Source organism: Podarcis raffonei, chromosome 8, assembly GCF_027172205.1.
Source record: "Podarcis raffonei isolate rPodRaf1 chromosome 8, rPodRaf1.pri, whole genome shotgun sequence".
Classification (NCBI taxonomy): domain Eukaryota; kingdom Metazoa; phylum Chordata; class Lepidosauria; order Squamata; family Lacertidae; genus Podarcis; species Podarcis raffonei.
In genome coordinates, this window is record NC_070609.1 from 87,902,443 (window position 1) to 87,925,566 (window position 23,124).

A 23,124-nucleotide genomic window follows, 5' to 3' on the forward strand; every position below is an offset into this window, starting at 1 on the left:
GCTCTGATTCGCCAGAAGTGGCTTAGTCTTGCTGGCCACATGACCCAGAAGCTGTATGCCGGCTCCCTCAACCAATAAAGCGAAATGAGTGCCGCAACCCCAGAGTCGTCTGAGACTGGACCTAACGGTCAGGGTCCCATTACCTGACCTTTTCCTTGCTTACAAGTGTTAACAGAAGAGGCTGTTGGCCTTCGCAAACAGTTTTTGTGTATGCATGGGTCAATTAATTATATCAATTTAAAGATGTGAGCAGGGAAGACAAAGAACTGTAGCCATTGGAGCAACAGACCTCAGAATGTTTTCTCGTGTTAAATTCATGTTTCCTTGAAAATTAGATCGACTCTAGGGGTGGCAGCCAACTAGGTTTATCCAGAGTAGACCCGCTGAAATTTAACAGTCCTAATTTAGTCATGTTCACTAATTTCCATTGAGTAAAACATAGCTGAATGCCACACTAAAAGCAAAAGTCACAAGAATGGAACTTAAAAATGTAAAAAAAATTCCAGATTTCTGCCCATCCTGATCAATGCAGATGTTGGAATGTTACTTGACATTTCACACAACAGGCTTACTAGGCGAGCCGTGTTTGTTTTGTGGGATTAAACTCGGTCTTAATTCAGCAGTTTTAAAATGACGCCTCCCGCCCATTCCTTCTGTGCAATCAAATGTTATCAAAAAGTGTATTGATTATATCTTTTATCAGCCTCATGTGGCTTATCTGTAAGGCGTCACCTGGTTTCCTTGTCCTTCGCCTACATGCCCCAGGTCTGACGAGGACCAGCCCCACTGTGATAAGGGGGCCCTACCCCTTAGGACTCTCCACACCTAATATTTGAAAACCAGAGTATATAAAGTGGAAGGGTTCCCCTTTAGCTGATCCTGCACTTCTTCCAGTGACAAAATGAAGCTGATTGTGAGTATACACAACTTTTCATTTTCTACCGAAAGCCCATGCGATGGAAAACCCACTTTATCCCCAAAACCTCTTATTTTTGTGGGAGGCAATTTCTAGATTTCGTTTATGTATGTATTTATTTTATGACATTTATATACTGCCTTTTCTCCAAAGGAGTTCAAGGTGGTATAAATGATTTTCCACCTCCCATTTCATCCTCACAAGAACCTTGTGAGGTAGCTTAGGCCAGGGTCACCCAGCGAACTATGTACCTCACAGGGCTGTTTTGGGGGTTAAATGATATGGGGAGAACCTTACCCTCCTTGGAGGAAAAGCAATGCAACAAATAACATAAAATAAATCTGCTACATCATATGTAGACCTGGTGGGCTTCAGCTCCTTGAGGAATATGCAAGAAACACACTCATGGTGAAAGAGCCCTTCTGCCCATGAATGCTCTTGAGGCACTGTGCTTAAGAGCTCTTAACTCTGTGATGGATTGCGGTCCTAATCTTATAACGTGAAGTACCATATTTTTTGCTCTATAAGACTCACTTTTTCCCTCCTAAAAAGTAAGGGGAAATGTGTGTGCGTCTTATGGAGTGAATGCAGGCTGTGCAGCTATCCCAGAAACCATAAAAGCAAGAGGGGTCGCTGCTTTCTCTGTGCAGCGATCCCTCTTGTTGTTCTGGCTTCTGAGATTCAGAATATTTTTTTTCTTGTTTTCCTCCTCCAAAAACTAGGTGCGTCTTATGGTCTGGTGCGTCTTATAGAGCGAAAAATACGGTGACCCCCATGCACTAACAAACACAACTGTCCTTTTAGCTACTGGAAAATTGAACGTACATAGGATGCTGCAGCCGGAATCCTAATGTCAAAGTTGGACATTGGAAATCAAGGCACTTCGGAAATTTCTCTGCCCCTACTCAGAATAATTCGATAGCCAGTGCATGCTTGAATCCATCTCTAGTTGCCAGAAGTCCAAAATAGGAGACAAAGAGTAAAGGCACTTTATGCAGCAAAGGAATAAGCGAGAAATGGCTGGCTTCACAGCTTGAGTTGTTGTTTTTTGTAGATTAGTTTACAAATACTGTACTGAGATTATGTTTTAATTTTAAAAAACCCGCGTTGATTATAAATAGATGCCTGTCATGTAACGCTACTCTTCTTCTGAAATTCGTTCCAGGCTCTGAGTGTTGCGCTCCTGGGCGTTCTCCTAGCCCCCGCCTTAGCCGTTAATGTAAGTACTAAGACAGATTAAACACGTTGCTCTCATTACATTATTTCTGTTGTTGCTGCTCTTAGAAGCTCGAAATTGGATGTGCTCTGAGGCTGCCTTCATATCCTGGTGTAGAATTCTGCATGATGAGACCCTCTTGCATTGTGAATGTGGGGACATTCTTGAGCCTTGCGTAGGCTGGCCAATTTGCCAGATTTTGAGGGATAGGGGCCGGTGCTCTTCCAAAGATTCCTGCATTGCAGAGGGTTGGACTAGATGACCCCTTGGTCCTTTCCAACTCTACATTTCTAGAATTCTATCATCTCCAAACACAGCTTGAAATAAATAATGCTTCAGATTGAACTGTGCTTGAGAGCTAGCTTCAGTCATGCTTACTGAAGTGGATGTCCACTTTTTGTTCTATTCTGCATTTACAAGGAAATGTTTATTGTGAAATCTGGAACACTGAAAATCTGACTGTCTTGCTGTTCTTCATTTTTCCCACTCAAGAATATCAGCGAAAACAACCAGGGAAATGTGGGAGGCCATTCCCATCAGTCTGTGAGCATTGACAACCAAAAGCAGGTGGTCAACGTGGACAACAACAATGGCTGGCACTCCTGGAACAACATTTGGGATTACGGCACTGTAAGGAGCACCCACACATTCAGATGCCTTTGTTTTTTTACTTGGGATAAGGAAGGAATTCAGTTTGGTTCGCATAAAAAAAAGTGAATTGATCGCATTTGTGATTTCCGAAATGGTATGAGAACAATAGAGTATGCAGTATTGGGGAGGGGGTGAAATGAAGCTCAGTTCCACATTTCATGCAGACCTGCCTCGTCACTACTTCTCAAGGCAATATGCCAAATGAGGCACAACCCTGCAGATTTCATAATGCAGTTCTCCATCCAAAAACTGCACAAAATTCATGCATTTATTTCATAAAATTTATATAGCGGTCAATTGCAGAAAAACCCTCCACTGAAAGTAGTTTGCAAAAATAAATTGAGGGAATATAATTTGTAAATTTGTATATTAGTGAACATGGGCCGCGGGTGGCGCTGTGGGTTAAACCACAGAGCCTAGGACTTGCCGATCAGAAGATTGGCGGTTCAAATCCCCGCGACGGGGTGAGCTCCCGTTGCTCGGTCCCTGCTCCTGCCAACCTAGCAGTTCGAAAGCATGCCAGTGCAAGTAGATAAATAGGTACCGCTCCGGTGGGAAGGTAAACGGCGTTTCCGTGCGCTGCTCTGGTTCGCCAGAAGCGGCTTAGTCATGCTGGCTGCATGACCCGGAAGCTGTACGCCAGCTCCCTCGTCCAATAAAGCGAGATGAGCGCCACAACCCCAGAGTCTGTCACGACTGGACCTAATGGTCAGGGGTCCCTTTACCTTTACCTTTATATTAGTGAACAGTATATATAAAATTGCACTAGATTGGGGAATATTGTATGCAAAACTTTTTATTTCTTTAAAGGTTGTGAGTTTGAGGCAGTAATGGGGTGAGCCATGTTTAAGACTGGAAAACTGAAAGAAAGTAAAATTGACAGAATTGTCGCTTCCTGCGTAATGCTCATCTGACTACTCCTGTTTTGCTTGGACAGGGCTACATGGCAACCCGGATCCTCTCCAAGAAATCTTGCATTCTTACCAAAATGAATCGAAATGTCATGCCAGATGTGACCACTCTTCCAGAAGCCATCAAGGAAAAACAGGTAAAGCCAAGAGGAGCCTTGTTGGGCGGATTTCAAAGAGGATTAGACAAGTTCTTGAAGAATAAGGCCTTCTAAATTTGCATTTCATGAAATAATATGAGTACATCCAAAGTTGTCCTTCAAGATTTGTGCTTATTTGAATTTGGTGATTGAATTCCCCAACCAATGGTCACAATAATGCATATGACCCACTCAGTCCCGTCTTTCAATTCTGTGCTGTTGCTCCCCCCTGTTTAGAAGGATCGTACCAAAGGGCCGGCACCCAAGAAGCTCACTTACATGGTTACTCCCAAGAAGATCACTAACCTGGCCCCATATGGGAAGAACATTGAAGCCTTGTGCAGAGGGATCCCTACCTATGCTGCTTATGAATTCGCAGGTGAGTCCTCAACTGAAAGGGGTTTGCAGAGTGCAAAGAGTGTATTCCTGCCTCAGGGACAAGTTGAGTTTGTTTCCCCTTCCACACAACTATACATGGAACCAGAGAATCACAAGGGAACCCCTTTTGGGGTTGTCTTCTCTGCCTCCATTGCGTCCTCCCCAGGGCCACGGACCACAGGTTTGACCCTAGTGATAAACTGATTGGGCAGCTGGCTCAGTTTTAGGTTAATAATAAATAATAAATAAGCCTCAGTTTTAGGTTAATAATAAATATGATAATATGCAGATCTGATGAAAATATTGAGAACCTAATGACGTATCAATAATACAAACACACCCATGAACTGAACGAACTGTACACTTGGAACATTAAACTTGGATCTGTAGCACAACATAAAGGTAAAGGGACCCCTGACCGTTAGGTCCAGTCATGGCCGACTCTGGGGTTGCTGCGCTCATCTCGCTTTATTGGCCAAGGGAGCCGGCGTACAGCTTCCAGGTCATGTGGCCAGCATGACTAAGCCGCTTCTGGTGAACCAGAGCAGCGCACGGAAACGCCGTTTGCCTTCCCTATTTATTTACTTGCACTTTTACGTGCTTTCGAACTGCTAGGTTGGCAGGAGGTAGCACAACATAGTGAGTATCAAATAACAACTTTGTTGCTTTTGCATGGGGTTCACTTACGGAAACTTTCCAATGTGATTGTGCATAATTGGGTGAAGCTGCCCCTTCATGCTGTCAAAGGGCAGAAGCGAATGTCCTTAGAAATACTCGGTTCATGGCACATGTCCGCAAAGTGCTACTCAGAATTGGTTGTGCATTGAACATGAAATATATCTTATAGCCTTCGCCCACTTCTATTGTTGGCCCTGGTTGATCATTGCAGTCCCACTGAAGCGACTGGAAAGGCACAGTGGTTGAACTGGTTTAGAAACAGCATCAGTTGTCTCTGTTGTTGATGTACCATGAGCTGTAGGGTTCTATAAACTGTGTGAGAGCTGGTGTGGCAGAGTGGTGAGAGTGTCAGGCTTGGACCTGGGAAATCAGGGTTCAAATCCTCAGCCACAAAGCTCATTGGGTGACCCTGAGCTGGTCATTCTCAGCCTGGCCTACCTCATAGGGTGGTTGTGGTGATTAAATGGGGGAGGAGAATCAAGAATGGCACCTGGAGCCCCTTGGAGAAAAGGGTGGGAAATAAATGCATTAAATAAATGATTTAACTCCATCCAAATGCCTTGTCTGATGCTATTTCTTCCCATGTTCCAAATACCACGGAACATGTGGGAAAATAATATCTGGGATGCAGCAATGTCTGAGGGTCTCACCTTCCAAGAAACATTGACCCCTTTCATTAAGAATGTTAATGACCAAAATCAAGACCTTGTATACCAACCGCTCAATATTCTCAGTGGAGAGGTTTGATCAAGTAATATGTTTGACTGTTGAAGGTAATAGTGGATGTCTAGAGACAACAGTTAAAACAAACATATTAATAACTGTACTGCTTGATAAGTGTTTAATGGTTAATGTATTTCTTTAAAAACACATTTTAAAATAAATTAATAAATCAAATGATTTAATTCCATCCCAATACCTTGCCTGATGCTCTCTGTTCCATTTTTTTCTTTTCTTTCCAGGAGAAAGTTCAGGAGCCTGCTTCCAAGCCAATATCCTCTGGATCTTGCACATCAGCCTTTGTGGGGGAGAAAGGATGTCTTAATAAACCTCCAACTTTTCCCCACCGCAGTGTTTGTCCATTGATGAAAGAAACAGCTTCTCACCCTGGGTTTTCTTCATTTCCTTTTCATCTTACGCTTGGAGCATGAGGGGAAAAACTACTGCATTTGGAGTGATTGCCAATTAAAATGTGCCTAGAATTTTAAAAGTCTCTCTTCATTATGTATTTGTCACATTTCTATCCCACCCTGATCGGCCATTTTATCCTCTCCCCAACCCTGTGAGGTAGGCTAGATTGAGACAGAGTGTGTGTCCCAAGATTACCCAGTTTGAGTTTATGTTGCTTCATTTTCAAGTTAAAAGTCCAGCAAAAAAAATTTCTTGAAAAATGTCATCTTTAATAGAGCAGGAGTTGCTTACTTAGGAATTAACTCTCTCCTATCTGCACCTCTACCAACATTACTATGATTCTTCCAAGTCAAACAATAGCGCTTCTCTCCTTCAACGGTAGAGGGGAGTCAGAGTAGAGGCACCCCTGTTAAGTTGTGGGTGAACATATCTGACAACACTGCGATTCTTCAGACAGCTCTTGTTTATTCACAGGCCAGAACAGAACTGAACTGAAGGGTTCAGCCAACCTGCTTATATAGAGCTCAACTACAAAGCAACAGTAACAACTTCCTGTAACTATCCAATAACTGAACGTCACTTTCAATTCCTTATTTGCATACGTGGACCTGAGTCAGAGTAGAGGCAGCCCTGCGGAGGGAACATCTAGACATTGTTCTCCTGCAGGAAACACATCAAAGCAGGAACCAGAGGGCTGCTTTACTGAAAGGACACTGGATAGGCAAGCAACTCCAGAGTTGTGGCTGTCCTGATAAGCGAGCGCTGCCCTCTGAGTGTTGAGGAAAATTTGGCAGAGCTGGCAGGCAGATACAGTATTTTTTGCTCTATAAGACTCACTTTTCCCCTCCTAAAAAGTAAGGGGAAATGTGTGTGTGTCTTATGGAGCGAATGCAGGCCGCGCAGCTATCACAGAAGCCAGAACGGCAAGAGGGATTGCTGCTTTCACTGCGCAGTGATCTCTCTTGCTGTTCTGGCTTCTGAGATTTAGAATATTTTTTTTCTTGTTTTCCTCCTCCAAAAACTAGGTGCGTCTTGTGGTCTGGTGCGTCTTATAGAGCGAAAAATACGGTACCTCTTTGTTTGTGGCATCATAGGCAGTCATCCAATCACCACCGCCTGTTTATATGGACCCAACTTAGCACAACAAGACTTTATCCAGAAGACACTAACAGAATTAGACCATTTTAAAAGAGGGTGACCATAATAAGAGGAGACTTGCTGCAGCGATGACTCTGGTGCACAAAGCCTCCAACCCACGCTTGGCAGAAATGTTGACTGAATGGGACCTGGTTGGATACCTGGCAGACACTGCATCTGGAAGGCAGGGAATTGTGTGGTAGATCCCCCCCCCAGTGGAAATAATGACACATGACACAATTATTAAGGTTAATGCTAGTGTGTTGTAGTGGTGTGGTGTAGTGGTTAAGAGCGGTGGACTCATAATCTGGTGAACCGGGTTCGCTTCCCTGTTCCTCCACATGCAGCTGCTGGGTGACATTGGACTAGTCACACTTCTCTGAAGTCTCTCAGCCCCACTCACCTCACAGAGTGTTTGTTGTGGGGGAGGAAGGGAAAGGAGAATGTGAGCTGCTTTGAGACTCCTTCGGGTAGTGATAAAGCGGGATATCAAATCCAAACTCTTCTTCTTCTTCCTTTTAATGGGCTAAATAAAGCCACAACTTTATTGGTTACAGGTGATGAGCGGTATTGGCTTAAGCATTGGTCCTAACCAACGATATCCGGCTTCAGCCCGTCCGCTTGAAGTCTGGGAAGGGTTAACCACCAGTAGGGGGAGTCCTGCAGATGCACATCAACTAGGAACTTCCCTGGGGCCACCGATTGGGGGCGGGCCTTAGGCCCTCACCTCCCCAGGCTTCGGACAGGGCCACGCCCCCAGAATCCTTTATCGGACTACCCTTCAATATGTGGGGCAGGTGATGGCACTTCCTCCCCTCTTCCAACTGCAGAACAATACCAATGCCTAACCGCCAATACCAAGAAAGTTGTGACGATTTGCTACAAGGTAGGCGAAAACCAAGTGGCTGGTGCCAATTTGCCAAGTGGAAAAATTCTTACCAGGCCCCTCAACGGCGACCAACCAAGGTCCATAGGACAGTCAAGGAACGATAACCTTATAGGGCAGGAAAAGCAGGCAGCAAAGAGGGAGATCCCCAGCCATGTCCTGGTTTAAATAAGGCAGGCCACACCCCCAGGGCCAGCCGATTAGCTGGCCAGGAGGTGACGCAGCCAGGAATCCCCCCCATTCGCGCGGGGGCTGGGTTCCAGCCGCCGCATGCTTGGTGGGGCCGTGAAGCCCGCAACTCTACCTCCTCCGAATGGCGGAAGTGGCTTTCTCATGTTTTTCTCATGAATCATTGTCACGCATGAACCCAATATTAATACCCAAAAGTGATCTTCATTAGGTGGCGAGTGCAGAAATTGGGTCTGTGACAGTCTCTGATCATGCACCAGTCTCTATTAACTTAAACTTTGGTGCACTTCCCCCCAGGACCCACAACTGGTACTTCTCCCTGATGCAGTGTCTAAAGATTGCTTAGTATGTATCAACAATTATTAAGGTGTAAGATCAGCCTTGGCAGCCAACAGAGGAGCTTTAGCCTGGACATACTGACTTCTGATTTTTTACCACCTCTGAGAGGAATTTTGCCACAGCCAGTGTAATGGTATCAATCTTATCCTCAAGGGGAACCTTGATGTGAAAAGAGTAAGAAACCGGCAAATGTCCACCTCCAATTAAGGCCTGGTGGAGTGCTTTGAATATTGGCACATAGGGCCTATGAGAACTGGCTACTCCTTCATTTGGTAAATTAGGAATAGCAGGTCCCAGTCTCCTCCAGGGTGAACATCCCCAACTGCCCTCCATAAGACTCGGTTCTCAGACCCTGGATCCTTCTGAAACTGTGTTGCCCAGAACTGGACACAGGACTCCAGATGGGTTCTGACCAAGCCTGTTGCCCTCAGACCTGTGTTCTGCATGTGGGATGGGTGGGCATGATCTTGTTCTTTGACTCTCAGACCAAAATGTCTTGGGTCAGCCAAGAAGGAAGTGAAAGACAGCAAATCCTCTGAAAGGGCCCAGTGTGGAAAGGGCCCAGCATCAACAGGTAAAAAGTAAAAGGTAAAGGACCCCTGGACAGTTAAGTCCAGTCCAAGGAGACTATGAGGTTGTGGCGCTCATCTCACTTTCAGGCCGAGGGAGCCGGCATTTGTCCACAGACAGCTTTCCGGGTCATGTGGCCATCATGACTTAACCGCTTCTGGTGCATTGGGACACCATGACGGAAGCCAGAGTGCACAGAAACGCCGTTTACCTTCCCGCTGCAGTGGTACCTGTTTATCTACTTGCACTGGCGTGCTTTCGAACTGCTAGGTTGGCAGGAGCTAGGACAGAGCAACAGGAGCTCACCCCGTCATGGGGATTCGAACCACCGACCTTCTGATCAGCAAGTCCAAGAGGCTCAGTGGTTTAGACCACAGCGCCGCCCACGTCCCCAACACCAACAAAGCCAAGGCCATACACCTAAAGCATGTTTAAGCAATTTATATCATTTTAACTGTTACAGCTTTCCCACAGAGAGTCCTGGGAATTGTAGTTCACTCCTCACGGAGTTACGATTTCCAGCCCCCTTAACAGACAGCAGTTCCCATGATTCTTTGGGGGAGGGAAGCTGCCGTTGGTTAAAATAGGATAAGAAGGCTTTGAATGGTGGTGCGTTGGTGACCCAAGAGAAGGACTGCTTCTAACACTTGGGTCAAATATTTGCCTCACTCCTAAGAGATCATCTGTGGCCACACCTTGAAGACAAACACGTTCGGACTTTTCTCTCATCTCTGAGTAAACTCTGTTTAGCAAACAACAAGCATTCATTGTTTGAAGTTTGGGATTATATCCCATGGATGATTACCCTGTAAACACCAAATGCTTTCAATCTCAGGAAATCAGAAGAGGGTGGAGGTGCCTCTGTCTCCTTGCACCTTCACTAAGGGCAAATTCCCAGTCAAATGGTATGATGTAATACCACACTTTGGGATTCTTAGCAATGACAATAAAGTTTTTTGTTGCTGTTGTTTTAAGAGAAAGCTGGAGTTTTATTGTTTCTGTGATTGTGCATCAGGGTCTCGTAGCAGCAACACAAGGGAAGAGTTCTTTGTGCTCTTTCTAAACTGGGTGTTATTTTTTGTGAGAACGGTCCCTGGTTGCTGAATTACAGGTTTAGGGGTTTGAGGAGTTATTGCTGAAAAAAATCTCCCTGATTTCCGCTGCATCCAGGCAGTTTACAATACATGAAAATGTCTAGGATTGGCTTTCAACAGCCATGTGATGTGACCCAACCTTAATTTTGCAGGTTAAAGGTTGGGCTGAGGCTTATTTGAATTCTAACCCAGAAATGTCCTATAGAAAAGGACCCCTCAGCTACTCAGTATTTTTAAATATTTGGCAGTGCAAGGGCTAGCTAGTAATTTTGGAGGACCATCACATTCAGTTTGCCCCGAGTTTCCTAGTACTGTAGAGGAACTGACTGCATCTCCTGGTATGCCTTGCAAAGGACCTTAAGGTCCACAAATAACACTTTGGAGGCCCCAAGCTGCAAGGTGGTTAGATTGGTCTCAACTAGGGCCAGGGCCTTTTCAGTACTGGCCCCGACTTGGTGGAACGCTCTGTTACAAGAGACCAGGGCCCTACGGGACTTGACATTTTCCCGCAGGGCCTGCAAGACAGAGCTGTTCTGCCTGGCCTTTGGTTTGGACTCATTCTGACCCTTATGTTTCCCTCCCCTTATGGTTTTGATTTATGAGCTACTATTAAAATGAGACCTTGCCAACAAAGGTCCATATAGTTAAAGCTATGGTTTTCCCAGTAGTGATGTATGGAAATGAGAGCTGGACCATAAAGAAGGCTGATCGCCGAAGAATTGATGCTTTTGAATTATGGTGCTGGAGGAGACTCTTGAGAGTCCCATGGACTGCAAGAAGATCAAACCTATCCATTCCGAAGGAAATCAGCCCTGAGTGCTCACTGGAAGGACAGATCGTGAAGCTGAGGCTCCAAGACTTTGGCCACCTCATGAGAAGAGAAGACTCCCTGGAAAAGACCCTGATGTTGGGAAAGATGGAGGGCACAAGGAGAAGGGGACGACAGAGGAAGAGATGGTGGGACAGTGTTCTCGAAGCTACCAGCATGAGTTTGACCAAACTGCGGGAGGCAGTGGAAGACAGAAGTGCCTGGCGTGCTCTGGTCCAGGGGGTCACAAAGAGTCGGATACGACTAAACAACAACATTAAAATGAGGCTGCATTTTAAATTGTATTTTAACCCATATTTTAATAAATTGGTTTCCCCCCCTATTATGTTTTATTGTAATTTTATTGATGTTACCCGCCCTGAGCCTGGCTCTGGCCGGGGAGGGTGGGGTGGGGTATAAATAAAATTTTCTTATTAATAATAATAATTACTGCTTGTGTATTTTTCCTTATATCTCTGCAAACAAGGAGGGCTAGGAACTTGTTTCTAAGTATCTCAATGAACCACACAAGAGTGCGAGAAGGGCCTGGGATTTCTCCACACACCTGCACGGTCTATGAGGACCCCACAGGCTGGGTGGCAGAGTCAGGCAGCTGTTGGGTTGCGTCAAGCATAAGAATGAAAGGATCAGTCAATTTCGGGACCCTCACCTCCTCCTTTTTCCAATCTTAAAGTCACACTGGTTGGAATCAAGAGAAAAGAGTGAAGAAATCACTGCAAAGCAATGGCCATCAGTCACCCTGCCATAGGGATCTTTACTTAGAGAGGATACTCAGCCTCGTATGTAAATATGTAACAAAAAATATTTAGCTTTCTCTCGAGCTTCCCATAAAACGCAAATGAGAAAAATAAATGTTTGATTAGAGTGATGTGTATTTGCATAATTCTCACAGCTAGCTATATAAGGTCTGGCGATTCCTTGCTCCTTACCCATCTTGGCCTGGATTCCAGTTTGGAGCCACAACCATGAAGATGTTTGTGAGTACCTTCCTCGATTTCAATCTCAAGGGTGAAGTACAGATGTCCATCTCTTGGGCTTTGCTCTCACTAGGGAGAAAGTTGTCACCAGGTGCTCAGAGATCAGGCCAAATTAGCTGAAGACTCAGTTGCTCACAGGTGTGTGATGGAAGCAGGTGTAGTCCGTAGGGGTTCTAGGTTTTTTCAAGGAGGTGGAACCCTAAGACTTGTGGGCTCCAACTGCCCCTATTCACCAGCTGGGTTTTTAAAATGTCTTTTGGTACCCGTGAAGGTCATCACTTCTTTTGTTGTTGTTGTTTAGTCATTTAGTCGCGTCCGACTCTTCGTGACCCCCTGGACCAGAGCACGCCAGGCACTCCTGTCTTCCACTGCCTCCCGCAATTTGGTCAAACTCATGCTGGTAGCTTTGAGAACACTGTCCCACCATCTCGTCCTCTGTCGTCCCCTTCTCCTTGTGCCCTCCATCTTTCCCAACATCAGGGTCTTTTCCAGGGAGTCTTCTCTTCTCACGAGGTGGCCAAAATATTGGAGCCTCAGCTTCAGGATCTGTCCTTCCAGTGAGCACTCAGGGCTGATTTCCTTCAGAATGGAGAGGTTTGATCTTCTTGCAGTCCATGGGACTCTCAAGAGTCTCCTCCAGCACCATAATTCAAAACCAGCACCATAACTCAAAACATCACTTCTTGGGTCTCCTCAAATAACCGAATCCCTGATCATTTCCACTACAAGGCAACAGCAAAAGTGCATTTTGTCTGGGAAATACTGATAGTCTGGTCCAAGGCAGCCTTCATTTTTAGGAATCCCTGCAGACTCAGACCCTTCAAGTGTCCGATTCGCCAAGGACAGTCCCAGATTTACAGAAGCTGTCCTGGTTTCTGATTTGACCCTGGAATGTCCCACTTTTCCTTAGGACGTCCCTATTTTCGTTGGAGGATATGCAGGCTTGAAAAACATTACACTATGGAACCAGATTTTGGTTGCTGGTCTCATTCTGGATATTATTTTTACAAACCCAAAGACATTCTGGATTTGATCTGAATCAGCTGGCCTTTTACATTGTTTCATGAAATGAGAGGAGCAATGAAGATAAGAACACCCCTTGCCATTGCAAAACAGATTCATTTGCAAACAGTAGTAGTAGTAAGGTTTTAGTTTTTAAAATATTTTTATTAGTTTTAAAAATAGCAAAATACATATTCAACCAGCATAACTTGTATAAGCAATAGGTAATGCAAGAATGGCCCTTTTACAGTACCAAGAAATAGATGTAATTTCAATTTTTTAATTATTTTTTATTATAAATATTATTATTTTTCACTGTAGGCATTCTAGTGATATTAATAAACTGGTATTATGCCATTTATCCTCAGAAGTACAAGGTTCAAGTAAAAAGACAGTGGAAGACAGTCCTATCCACAAACAGGACGACAACCTCTTATATTTTTGCGACAGCCAAACGTTCCTATTTACTTCTGGAATCAAATGGAATTATTATCATTAGCACCACACTGCACAAAAATCCTTGAATTAATTTTAAACGAAATGCTTTTTTAAAATGAAATTGCAATGTTCAACACATTTTTATTATTATTATTATTATTATTATTATTATTATTATTATTATTATTATACCATCCTTCATGCAAAGATCACAGGGTGGTTTACAACATAAACATCAAGCTGGTCTTTCACAGACAAAGGAAATGTGTACTTGGCAATTTAAAATTTGACCCTCTTATTTTTCTTCCTCTCTGCAGATTCTTCTTGCCAGCCTCCTGGGGCTGCTTATTCACTCAGCGATTGCCAGCAACGTAAGTAGCCAACTTTGCTCCCATTTCTGCCTTCCTGCCCCGAAACCTCTCCTGCTGCTAACCTCTGCATGCACAAGTGGCTTGTTTTAATCTGTTTTTAGTCAATTGTTATTTTAAATGCTTGAATGTCTTAAATTCTTGCTCCCAATTTATCTTAGGGATAATTTTATGGCTTTATCATTTTCGGTAAACCTCTCTTGAGGTTTTATGTCAGTTTGTGCATTTTTACGATCAAGCGGTGTTACACATTTTATGAAATAAATACAGTGGTACCTCGCAAGACGAATGCCTCGGAAGACGAAAAACTCGCAAGACGAAAGAGTTTTTCGTTTTTTGAGTTGCTTCGCAAGACGATTTTCCCTATGGGCTTGCTTCGCAAGACGAAAACGTCTTGCGAGTTTGTTTCCTTTTTTCTTAAAGCCGCTTGAAGAGGTGCAGTTGCAACGGACAGTGCTTCGCAAGACGAAAAACCGCGCAAGACAAAAAGACTCGCGGAACGAATTAATTTCGTCTTGCGAGGCACCACTGTAGATAGATGATAGATAGATGATAGATGATAGATAGATAGATAGATAGATGATAGATGATAGATGATAGATAGATAGATAGATAGATAGATGATAGATAGATGATAGATAGATAGATAGATAGATAGATAGATGATAGATAGATGATAGATAGATAGATAGATAGATAGATAGATGATAGATAGATAGATAGATAGATAGATAGATAGATAGATAGATGATAGATAGATAGATAGATAGATGATAGATGATAGATAGATAGATGATAGATAGATAGATAGATGATAGATAGATAGATAGATAGATGATAGATAGATAGATGATAGATATAGATAGATGATAGATAGAGAGATAGATAGAGAGATAGATAGATAGATGATAGATAGATGATAGATAGATGATAGATAGATAGATGATAGATGATAGATAGATAGATGATAGATAGATAGATGATAGATAGATAGATAGATAGATAGATAGATATAGATATAGATATAGATATAGATGATATAGATATAGCTAGATATAGACATAGGCCAAATGCCACAACAAACTTAAGTAAAAAAAGGGGAGGAATGGGACTCAGTCCCCCCCCCCAATTTTTTTAATTAATTTTCCAAATTTATAACAAACATAAACAGACAAACAAACAAACATAAATCTTAACTGTAATATTTCCACTTTTGTTAACATTGTTGGGTGACTTCCTCGAATCCCTCTGGCTGAGTTTCTATGTATATCATTGTAACAGTTTTCCAAAACTATTTTCACATAAAATTTACTTAGTCAATTAACATCTTTCTTTTCATTTTATCTTTAAACATATTATTCTGTAACATCACATATTTAAATCCTAGGCCAATCTGGTGTTTGCAAGTATTTCTATTTAGATTATCTTAGCATATTTAACTAAATCGTCTTTAAATTTCTTCCATTCCTCCTGGTGCTCCTCCTCCTTCTGGTCACGGACTCTTCCAGTTAGGTCAGCTAGCTCCCCAAAATCCATCATCTTCATCTGCCATTCCTCCACTCTTGGCACTTCTTGTATTTTCCAGTTTTTAGCCAGCAAAATTCTAGCAGCAGTTGTGGCATACAAAAACAATCTGGCATCTTTCTTGGGCAATTCCAAACCTATTATTCCAAGAAGAAAGGCCTCTGGTTTCTTAATAAATGTATATTTCAACGTTTTTTCAGTTCATTATAAATCTTCTCCCAGAAGTCTTTCACCTTGGTCCAGGTCCACCACATATGATAAAAAGTACCTTCTTTTTCTTTACATTTCCAACATATATCACTCTTATGGTAAATCTTTGCTAATTTTACAGGAGTTAAGTACCATCTATACATCATTTTCATGACATTTTCCTTTAACACGGTACATGCAGTGAACTTGATCCCTTTCCTCCACAACCTTTCCCAGTCTTCAGGAATGGGACTCAGTCTTGTCCAGAAGCCATGTGACTCCATTTGCAAGACTTGCCTGAGACAGATCAGTTGGTCAAAACCTATCGTATGAGTTAAGAAGTACCTGGGATGAGGTCGGATCTCAGATCAGCGGTGAATTTACCAGCTGGTGATAAATGAGCCACTTACTTCCAGGAATCTGTAAGGATGCCTGAAATGATGTCAAAGATCAGGTGACCAGGGCTCTTCTGTTACGACTCCCTGACCAGAGAATATTCTCCCCCAGGGATGTTCTGGACTGCATCTCTGATTCACTGCAGCATCCTACAGTCATGCTGGCTCAGGTGGTGGGAATTGTCGGCCAAAATATCTGGGTGGCAGGGTGTTATGTACTGAGTTGAATAGGATCCAAAATGCAGCAGTCTGATTGGTCCTAGAACAATAGGATTCAGAATGCAGTCTGAGTATATTTCACAGGGGGAGGCACCAGGCTAGCAAAGGCTGTCCAAAGTTCAGTCCCTGGCCATCTCCAGTTAAGCAGATAATAATAATAATAATAATAATAATAATAATAATAATAATTTATTATTTATACCCCGCCCATCTGGCCATAGCTGTCAAGCGTCCCTTATTTGGTGGGACAGTCCCTTGTCCCAGCGCCATGTCCCGCTGCTGTCCCTTATTGATGATGTCCCTTAAATAAGCTACTGAAGGTAATGGGGCCCTTTCTATGTCCAGCTGTCCTTTGTCAACAACAAATTGTTGCTGTTTTTTTGTGTTGAATATATGCTATATGGTAATTTATGGACCTAATAGGTATCTAAAGCCACTTGCACGCAACAAAATGTGTATTTTATCAAAGTAATTGTTGATCCCTTATTTTGGCTGCTGATCCCTTATTTTCGAGGCTGCTGGTCCCTTATTTTCGAATCTGTAAGTTGACAGCTATGCATCTGGCTGGCCAGTCCCTCCTGGCTGGACCATGTGATCTTGTTTTCTGGTCTCCCCAAAGTGCCTTGTAGGAGTCTGACGGTGGATCTCTGTCTCTAGGCTATCCAGCTCATAAACAAGGGAAACGATGGAGGAACTGTGTACCAAACAGTCAACATTAACCACAACACCAACGTCGCTGCCTTCAACATTTACTCTGGAAGGCATTCAACCAACGCCATTGTGGACTACAACAGCGTAAGTTTCAAAGCAAGCCGTTCAGCCGCAAAACTGTTCACTCTGTGTTGGATACTCCCTTTGTCTTGGGGTGGGATCTCCACACAGCAGCTAGGCAAACCTGTTAAACTCCCCTGAAAGGGATGCATTTTGCTGCCTCAGATGAAGGAAAAGATGGTTCTCCCACTGGGGAGGGGTGCAGTCAGAAGCCATGTTATGCACGCCCCGCCCCCAAACCAGTTTCTGCCACTTATTTTATTATTATCTTATTTTATTTCATTGCGTTCATATCCCACCTTTTTCTCCAAGGAATCGAAGGTTCTCCCCCTCCTCATTTAATCCCCCGCAACGACCCTGTGAGGTAGGTTAGGCTGAGAGGCAATCACTGGCCCAAGGTTACCCAGGGAACTTCATGGCCAAGTAGGGATTCAAACTCTGGACTCTTGCAGGTCCTGGGCCAACACTCTAACCCTGACCTAGCCACTGTGATCCACACGACGGTCACCTCCAGACTGGATTATTGTAACTCACTCTACGTGGGGCTGCCCTTGAGACTGACCCAGAAACTCCAGCGGGTGCAGAATGCCGCGGCAAGACTCCTTACAGGGTCTCCGCCATGGGATCACATTCACCCGGTTCTATACCGGCTGCCCTGGCTCCCGGTGGAGTACAGGATCAGGTTCAAGGTGCTGGTTTTAACCTTCAAAGCCCTATACGGCCTAGGACCCTCGTACCTATGGGACCGCCTCTCCTGGTATGTCCCACAGAGGACCTTACGGTCTTCAAATAAAAACATCTTGGAGATCCCGGGCCACAGGGAGGTTAGGCTGGCTTCAACCAGAGCCAGGGCTTTTTCGGCCGTGGCCCCAATCTGGTGGAATGCTCTGTCATGTCACAAGAGACTAGGGCCCTGAGGAACTTGACATCTTTCCGCAGGGCCTGCCTTTGGCCAAGGCACAGCCTGACCCCCTCCTTTGGCAATCCTCATAGAACTCTAGCCCAATGGTCGCCATTAATTTGATTCTGAATTGATTTTAGAATGAATTGGTTTTAGAATGTATTTCAATTAATTGAATGTGATTTTATGTAAACTGTGTTACTTTTACTGTTGTTAGCCACTCTGAGCCCGAATTCGGCTGGGGAGGGCGGGATATAAATAAATTATTATTATTATTATTATTATTATTATTATTATTATTATTATTATGCCACACTGGCGCTTGTGGGGCTGGGACTGGCTCTCTCTTATGGGGTTGTGGGTTTTCAGTACTGTACTGTGTCCTCATTTTATTCTTTGATTTTGAACTTCCCTGGGGCCGACTCTCGCGTAACATATATTTGCCGTTGTGTCTCCCAGGGGGTTGTCATCTATCACATGCCTTTCAGGAGGCTATGTGTCATGTCCAGGATGAATCGGCAAAGCTTTCCAAGTATCTCAAATCTCGAGAGCATGATGCACGAGGTACGTCAAGGTGGAGATACAAAACTGGGGCTGGCCCCCAAATATGTGGGGCGATCCAAATGGTGCCCCGCCCCCTCCAGTGAAGGAATCTGAGGGACAAAAATCAGTGGGAGGAATAATAGAATCACAGATCACCTAGCCCCACACCTTGCAATGCAGGAACCACAGCAGAAGTATCGGACAGGTGGCCAGCCAATCTCTGCTTAAAAACCTGCAGTGAAAGAGAAAGCGTTTATAAAAACTTATCTAAACTTTTATTTACCAATTTATTGATTTAAAAAAGAGCACATACTTCAATAACATACAAGAAGAGAATGAGAGAGAGAGGAGGAAAATACAACTGAATTAAAAAATAAACATACACACACTGCGGCCGATTTGGGAGGTTCCATTCACAATCCCATAGTAGTATTATTATTGGGGGGTGACATTGTCTTCCCTCAGTTTTAATTATTTTATTTCATTGCATATAACAATACGAACACACCAATTTTTTAATCCCAGCTTTCCTCTGCGAGTGTCCAGAGAGGCTACTGGCAAAGAGAAAGATAGAAACTGTACCATCTCTTAACCATTCTCAGCCTTTCTAGCGTTAAAACTACTGATATGAAAGCAAAGCACCGCAGCTAAGTGCTGTGGAATAACACACACAAACAGACGCTCTCGTGTGTATGTGTGTGTGTGTGCGCGCGCACTTACCTGCCCCCAATACTTTTTTATTTTTTAATTTTTAATTTTTAAATTTTTTATTTTCACTGCAAAATTACAACAAAAATTACAAACACTGAACCCAAGATAAAGCAGTACAAACAAGAAAAAAAACACAAGAGAAAAAAAACACACAAAAAACCCCACACATCTACAAATAAATCCATATCATCATTCTAATCTAATCATTACATACATATACACATATTGACTTCCTTCCTTTGTTCTAAGACCTCAACATTTTTACTCTTTCTAAGTTGTTGTACTTCATTCAAGTTGGCACCCCTGGACTTAGGCATGAATGGATCTGTCCGTTTGTTTTTGTCCTTCAGGGGCATCCCTTGAACACCCTTCACAGAAGCTATGGGATTTCTCGCAAGGTGGTCACAAACATCGCTGACTATGGTGCCCCCGCCCAAGCCATTTGTGGAGGCATGACTACTTACTGGGCTACCGAGTTCCAAAGTGAGTTGGGCCAGAATTTCATAACGTTTTTAAGGGACGATCACACGTTTTAACGGCTTCTGTAGTGATGCGTTGAGGAGATCTTTGCGTTACATTGGTAACTCCATTGGTCTCACCCTCTTTTAAAGCCTCCTAGGTTGGTGGCCAGCACTGTGGGAGGGAGTTTCACGGTTTAACTATGTCATTCAGCCTGGGCAGCGACAGTCACCTAGTCCGGAACAGGGGGAGAGGGAACTGAGTGTGAAGGAGTGAAGGGCGGAAGCCCTAAATGAGCTGACGACAAGTCTGCCATTTTCCACACATTAATAATAATAATAATAATAATAATAATAATAATAATAATACAGTGGATGCTCAGGTTGTGAACGTGATCCATGCGAAATGCACGTTCTCAACCCACAGTGTTCTCAACCCGTGTCTGCGTGTCTGCGCACGCATGGGCTTCTGCGCATGTGCAACTGCCGAAACCCGGAAGTAACCCGTTCTGGTACTTTCGGGTTTCGGCAGTCTGCAACCCAAAAAAACGCAACCTGAAGCGGACGCAACATGAGGTATGACTGTAATAATAATAATAATAAATTTTATTTATATCCTGCCCTCCCCAGCCAAACTGGTCTCAGGGCAGCTAACATCAAAGTATATAATACATTAAAAACATAAAATCCAGCAATTGCCTGAAATACAGCTTAAAATCAGATTAAAACACGGCATGCAATGGGACTAAATTGGCAAAGGAAACATCAATCCCATTGCACTGACGGCAGGCAGCATGTTGTGAAGGAGCCCCCTTCATAAAAACCTAGGGCAGGCTTCCTCAACCTCGGCCCTCCAGATGTTTTTGGCCTACAACTCCCATGATCCCTAGCTAGCAGGCCCAGTGGCCAGGGATGATGGGAATTGTAGCCTTGAAACGTCTGGAGGGCTGAGGTTGAGGAAGCCTGATCTAGGGTGTGTTGGGTTACTCTGTCCCATCAGAACAGCATTACAGGGATGATGGACAAGGGGGCTATCAGTAGCTACTAACCACAGTGATTACGCTCTGCTTCCATGGTTGGTGGAGGCAATGGTTCTGAATCCCACTTGCTGGAAAAAGAGGCACATTTAGGGCAGCGCGACCGGTTCCCTTGCACTGGGCGCTGAACCTAGGGGGTGCCACAGGGCGCTGCAACTATGACGTAGTGAATTGAACAGAACAGAAGGCGAGGTGTGTGGGGTGTGTGTGAATTTTTGCCTCGCACAGGGCACTGCTGAAATCTAAAAGACCAAAGTCTGCCTCTGCAGGAAACCCCAGGAGAGTAGAGTTGCTCCTGCATTTGGTTTTGGTTTTTTTAAAAATAAATTACAGTGGTACCTCGGGTTACAGACGCTTCAGGTTACAGACACTTCAGGTTACAGACACTTCAGGTAACAGACTCTGCTAACCCAGAAATAGTAACTTGGGTTAAGAACTTTGCTTCAGAATGAGAACAGAAATTGCGCAGTGGCAGCGGGAGGCCACATTAGCTAAAATGGTGCTTCAGGTTAAGAACAGTTTCAGGTTAAGAACGAACCTCCAGAATGAATTAAGTACGTAACCAGAGGTACCACTGTATAGGTAGAAAAAGATGACTTCCCTGGATGCCAAGATACAGATTTGTGACAAGTACTCTTTGGTGAGAGAAATCCAGCAGAGAGTTAAAATCGCAAAATATGTAGCAAAGTAAAGTGTCGAAATATAGTCTGTTAGACCTTTAAAATACCCTCTTCTAAGTTGCTTCCAAAGTTCCCCATTTCCCTAGCACAGAAAGAGACCACACATTTGGTAAGTTAAGAAAGGTTTACTTACAGACTCTTCAAACGTCAGGTTCATGTGCTTTTTCATATAGCAGTTAGAAAAACACAGGCAGTAAATTTAGGTTCCAATGTGGTGAATGTTCCTAAATTATTTGTATAGAAACACAAAGATGGCTTGCTTAAGCCACAGAGTCTGAGCTTGGAACAACCAGTTCAGAACTCCTTACCAGTAGGGTTCACATGGTGGAAGAAATGGTGGGAAAGTGGAAGAACAAAGAGCTTGATAAGCCTCCCACCCCCAAGGTGAGGGGGAATGACCTCCTAGCTCAGCCTGGCAGGCCAGCTTACTCTATGACATTAACCCATTCATGCATTGATTAGACTTGAGCATGATGGTTATGTCACACGGGTCACGTTTGCGAGTTTCCCATTGATGTACTATATCTGGCTGGCCACTGTGAGAACAGGATGCAAACTGATCCAGCAGGCTCTCTCTGTGTAAATGGCCTCAGTCCTGTATTCCTGAAAGAGCATCTCCACCCCCATCATTCAGCCCGGAGACTGAGATCCAGCGCCAAGGGCCTTGTAGCGGTTCCCTCACTGCAAAAAGCCAAGTTACAGGGAACCAGGCAGAGGGCCTTCTCGGTAGTGGCACCCGCCCTTCAGATGTGAAGGGAATAAGCAGCTATCTTATCTTTAAAAGACATCTGAATGCAGCCCTGTTTAGGGAAGTTTTTAATATTTAAAGCTGTATTGTTTTTAACACTCAATTGAGAGCCGCCCAGAGTGGCTGGGGAGACTCAGCCAGATGGGCGGGGTATAAATAAATTATTATTATTATTATTATTATTATTATTATTATTATTATTATCACGCATGTTTGGAAGTACAGATTATTTCATTTCTGAGAGAGTGTTTCGAGACTCCTGCTTGGCTCTCCATAAAAAGTGAATAAAAAGTAACATTGGAAAACTTCCTTTTCCTTTTCAGGGCCCCGCCCCTTGGTTGAAGGCAAGGGCTGCGCAGGCGTCAATCTGCTCATTCTGGACATTGACTTGTGTGGCGGCATCTCCCTCTTCTAGCCAGGATCAGCACCAACATCTGCTCCAAGCCAACACAACTTGTGACCTGCCCACCAAGACATCGGCCATCCCGTCGCCTTGCCAGCTGCCAGGGCCTGTTTCAAGTCCCAAGGTTGGGTTGGGAAGGACACGGGAGGTCAAGGCCTGCCTGGTGACCTCCCAACAATTGCTCTCTAATTTCATTTGAGGACTGGTTCCTGCAGTGGCCGTCAAAAATAAAATAAAATTTATAACTTAAATAAAGTAATTTAAAAATCTATGGCAGTGTATGCAGCAGTGTAAAGACCCCCCCCCCACCAAAGCCCCATAGAATCATAGAATTGTAGGGTTGGAAGGGACCCTGGGGGCATCTAGTCCAACCCCCTGCGATGCAGGAATCTCAGCTTGAAGCCTTAGATTAGCAGTACCCGGAGGTCCAGCGGTCCGCCAACCCCGTGGCCAGAGGGGAAAAACAATTCCAGAGACTTCTTGGTCAGAGAAAAGAGATTTATTGAGATCTGCGCAGAGGCAGCCAGTGGAGTCCTCTCCAAAGACTGGCTACGCCCAATTTCACATTTGCAAACTTTCTTATACCTTGAAAACACCCTTCCCTCCCCCAAGCTTCCCCAAAACCTCCTCCAATCAGCTGGCAAGTTTTAGCTTACTTCCTTATATGGCATATGGCTATCTAAACGCCCCTCCTTCCC

At 44.0% G+C, this 23,124-nt stretch overlaps 2 protein-coding genes across 2 annotated transcripts; both read left to right on the plus strand.

Annotated features, from left to right (window-relative positions):
• The first annotated feature begins 830 nt into the window (after positions 1-830).
• On the plus strand, positions 831-6,097 carry LOC128420024 (gastrokine-1-like). The gene is made up of 6 exons (XM_053401391.1): positions 831-913; positions 2,082-2,135; positions 2,625-2,762; positions 3,721-3,831; positions 4,069-4,210; positions 5,850-6,097. Exons 1-6 carry the CDS (start codon positions 902-904, stop codon positions 5,930-5,932), a joined length of 540 nt encoding a protein of 179 aa, XP_053257366.1. The 5' UTR covers positions 831-901; the 3' UTR covers positions 5,933-6,097.
• A 5,906-nt stretch (positions 6,098-12,003) lies between these two features.
• On the plus strand, positions 12,004-22,667 carry LOC128420025 (gastrokine-1-like). The gene is made up of 6 exons (XM_053401392.1): positions 12,004-12,039; positions 13,797-13,850; positions 16,832-16,969; positions 18,306-18,410; positions 19,451-19,583; positions 22,347-22,667. Exons 1-6 carry the CDS (start codon positions 12,028-12,030, stop codon positions 22,436-22,438), a joined length of 534 nt encoding a protein of 177 aa, XP_053257367.1. The 5' UTR covers positions 12,004-12,027; the 3' UTR covers positions 22,439-22,667.
• Positions 22,668-23,124: the final 457 nt, after the last annotated feature.

Excerpts from the sequence above, each read along its gene's own strand:
- LOC128420025 (XM_053401392.1), top strand. Across the intron at positions 13,851-16,831 it reads ACTCAGCGATTGCCAGCAAC|GCTATCCAGCTCATAAACAA; the intron begins GTAAGTAGCCAA and ends CTCTGTCTCTAG. Across the intron at positions 18,411-19,450 it reads TCGAGAGCATGATGCACGAG|GGGCATCCCTTGAACACCCT; the intron begins GTACGTCAAGGT and ends TTTGTCCTTCAG.
- LOC128420024 (XM_053401391.1), top strand. Across the intron at positions 2,136-2,624 it reads CCCCCGCCTTAGCCGTTAAT|AATATCAGCGAAAACAACCA; the intron begins GTAAGTACTAAG and ends TTCCCACTCAAG. Across the intron at positions 4,211-5,849 it reads TGCTGCTTATGAATTCGCAG|GAGAAAGTTCAGGAGCCTGC; the intron begins GTGAGTCCTCAA and ends TTTTCTTTCCAG.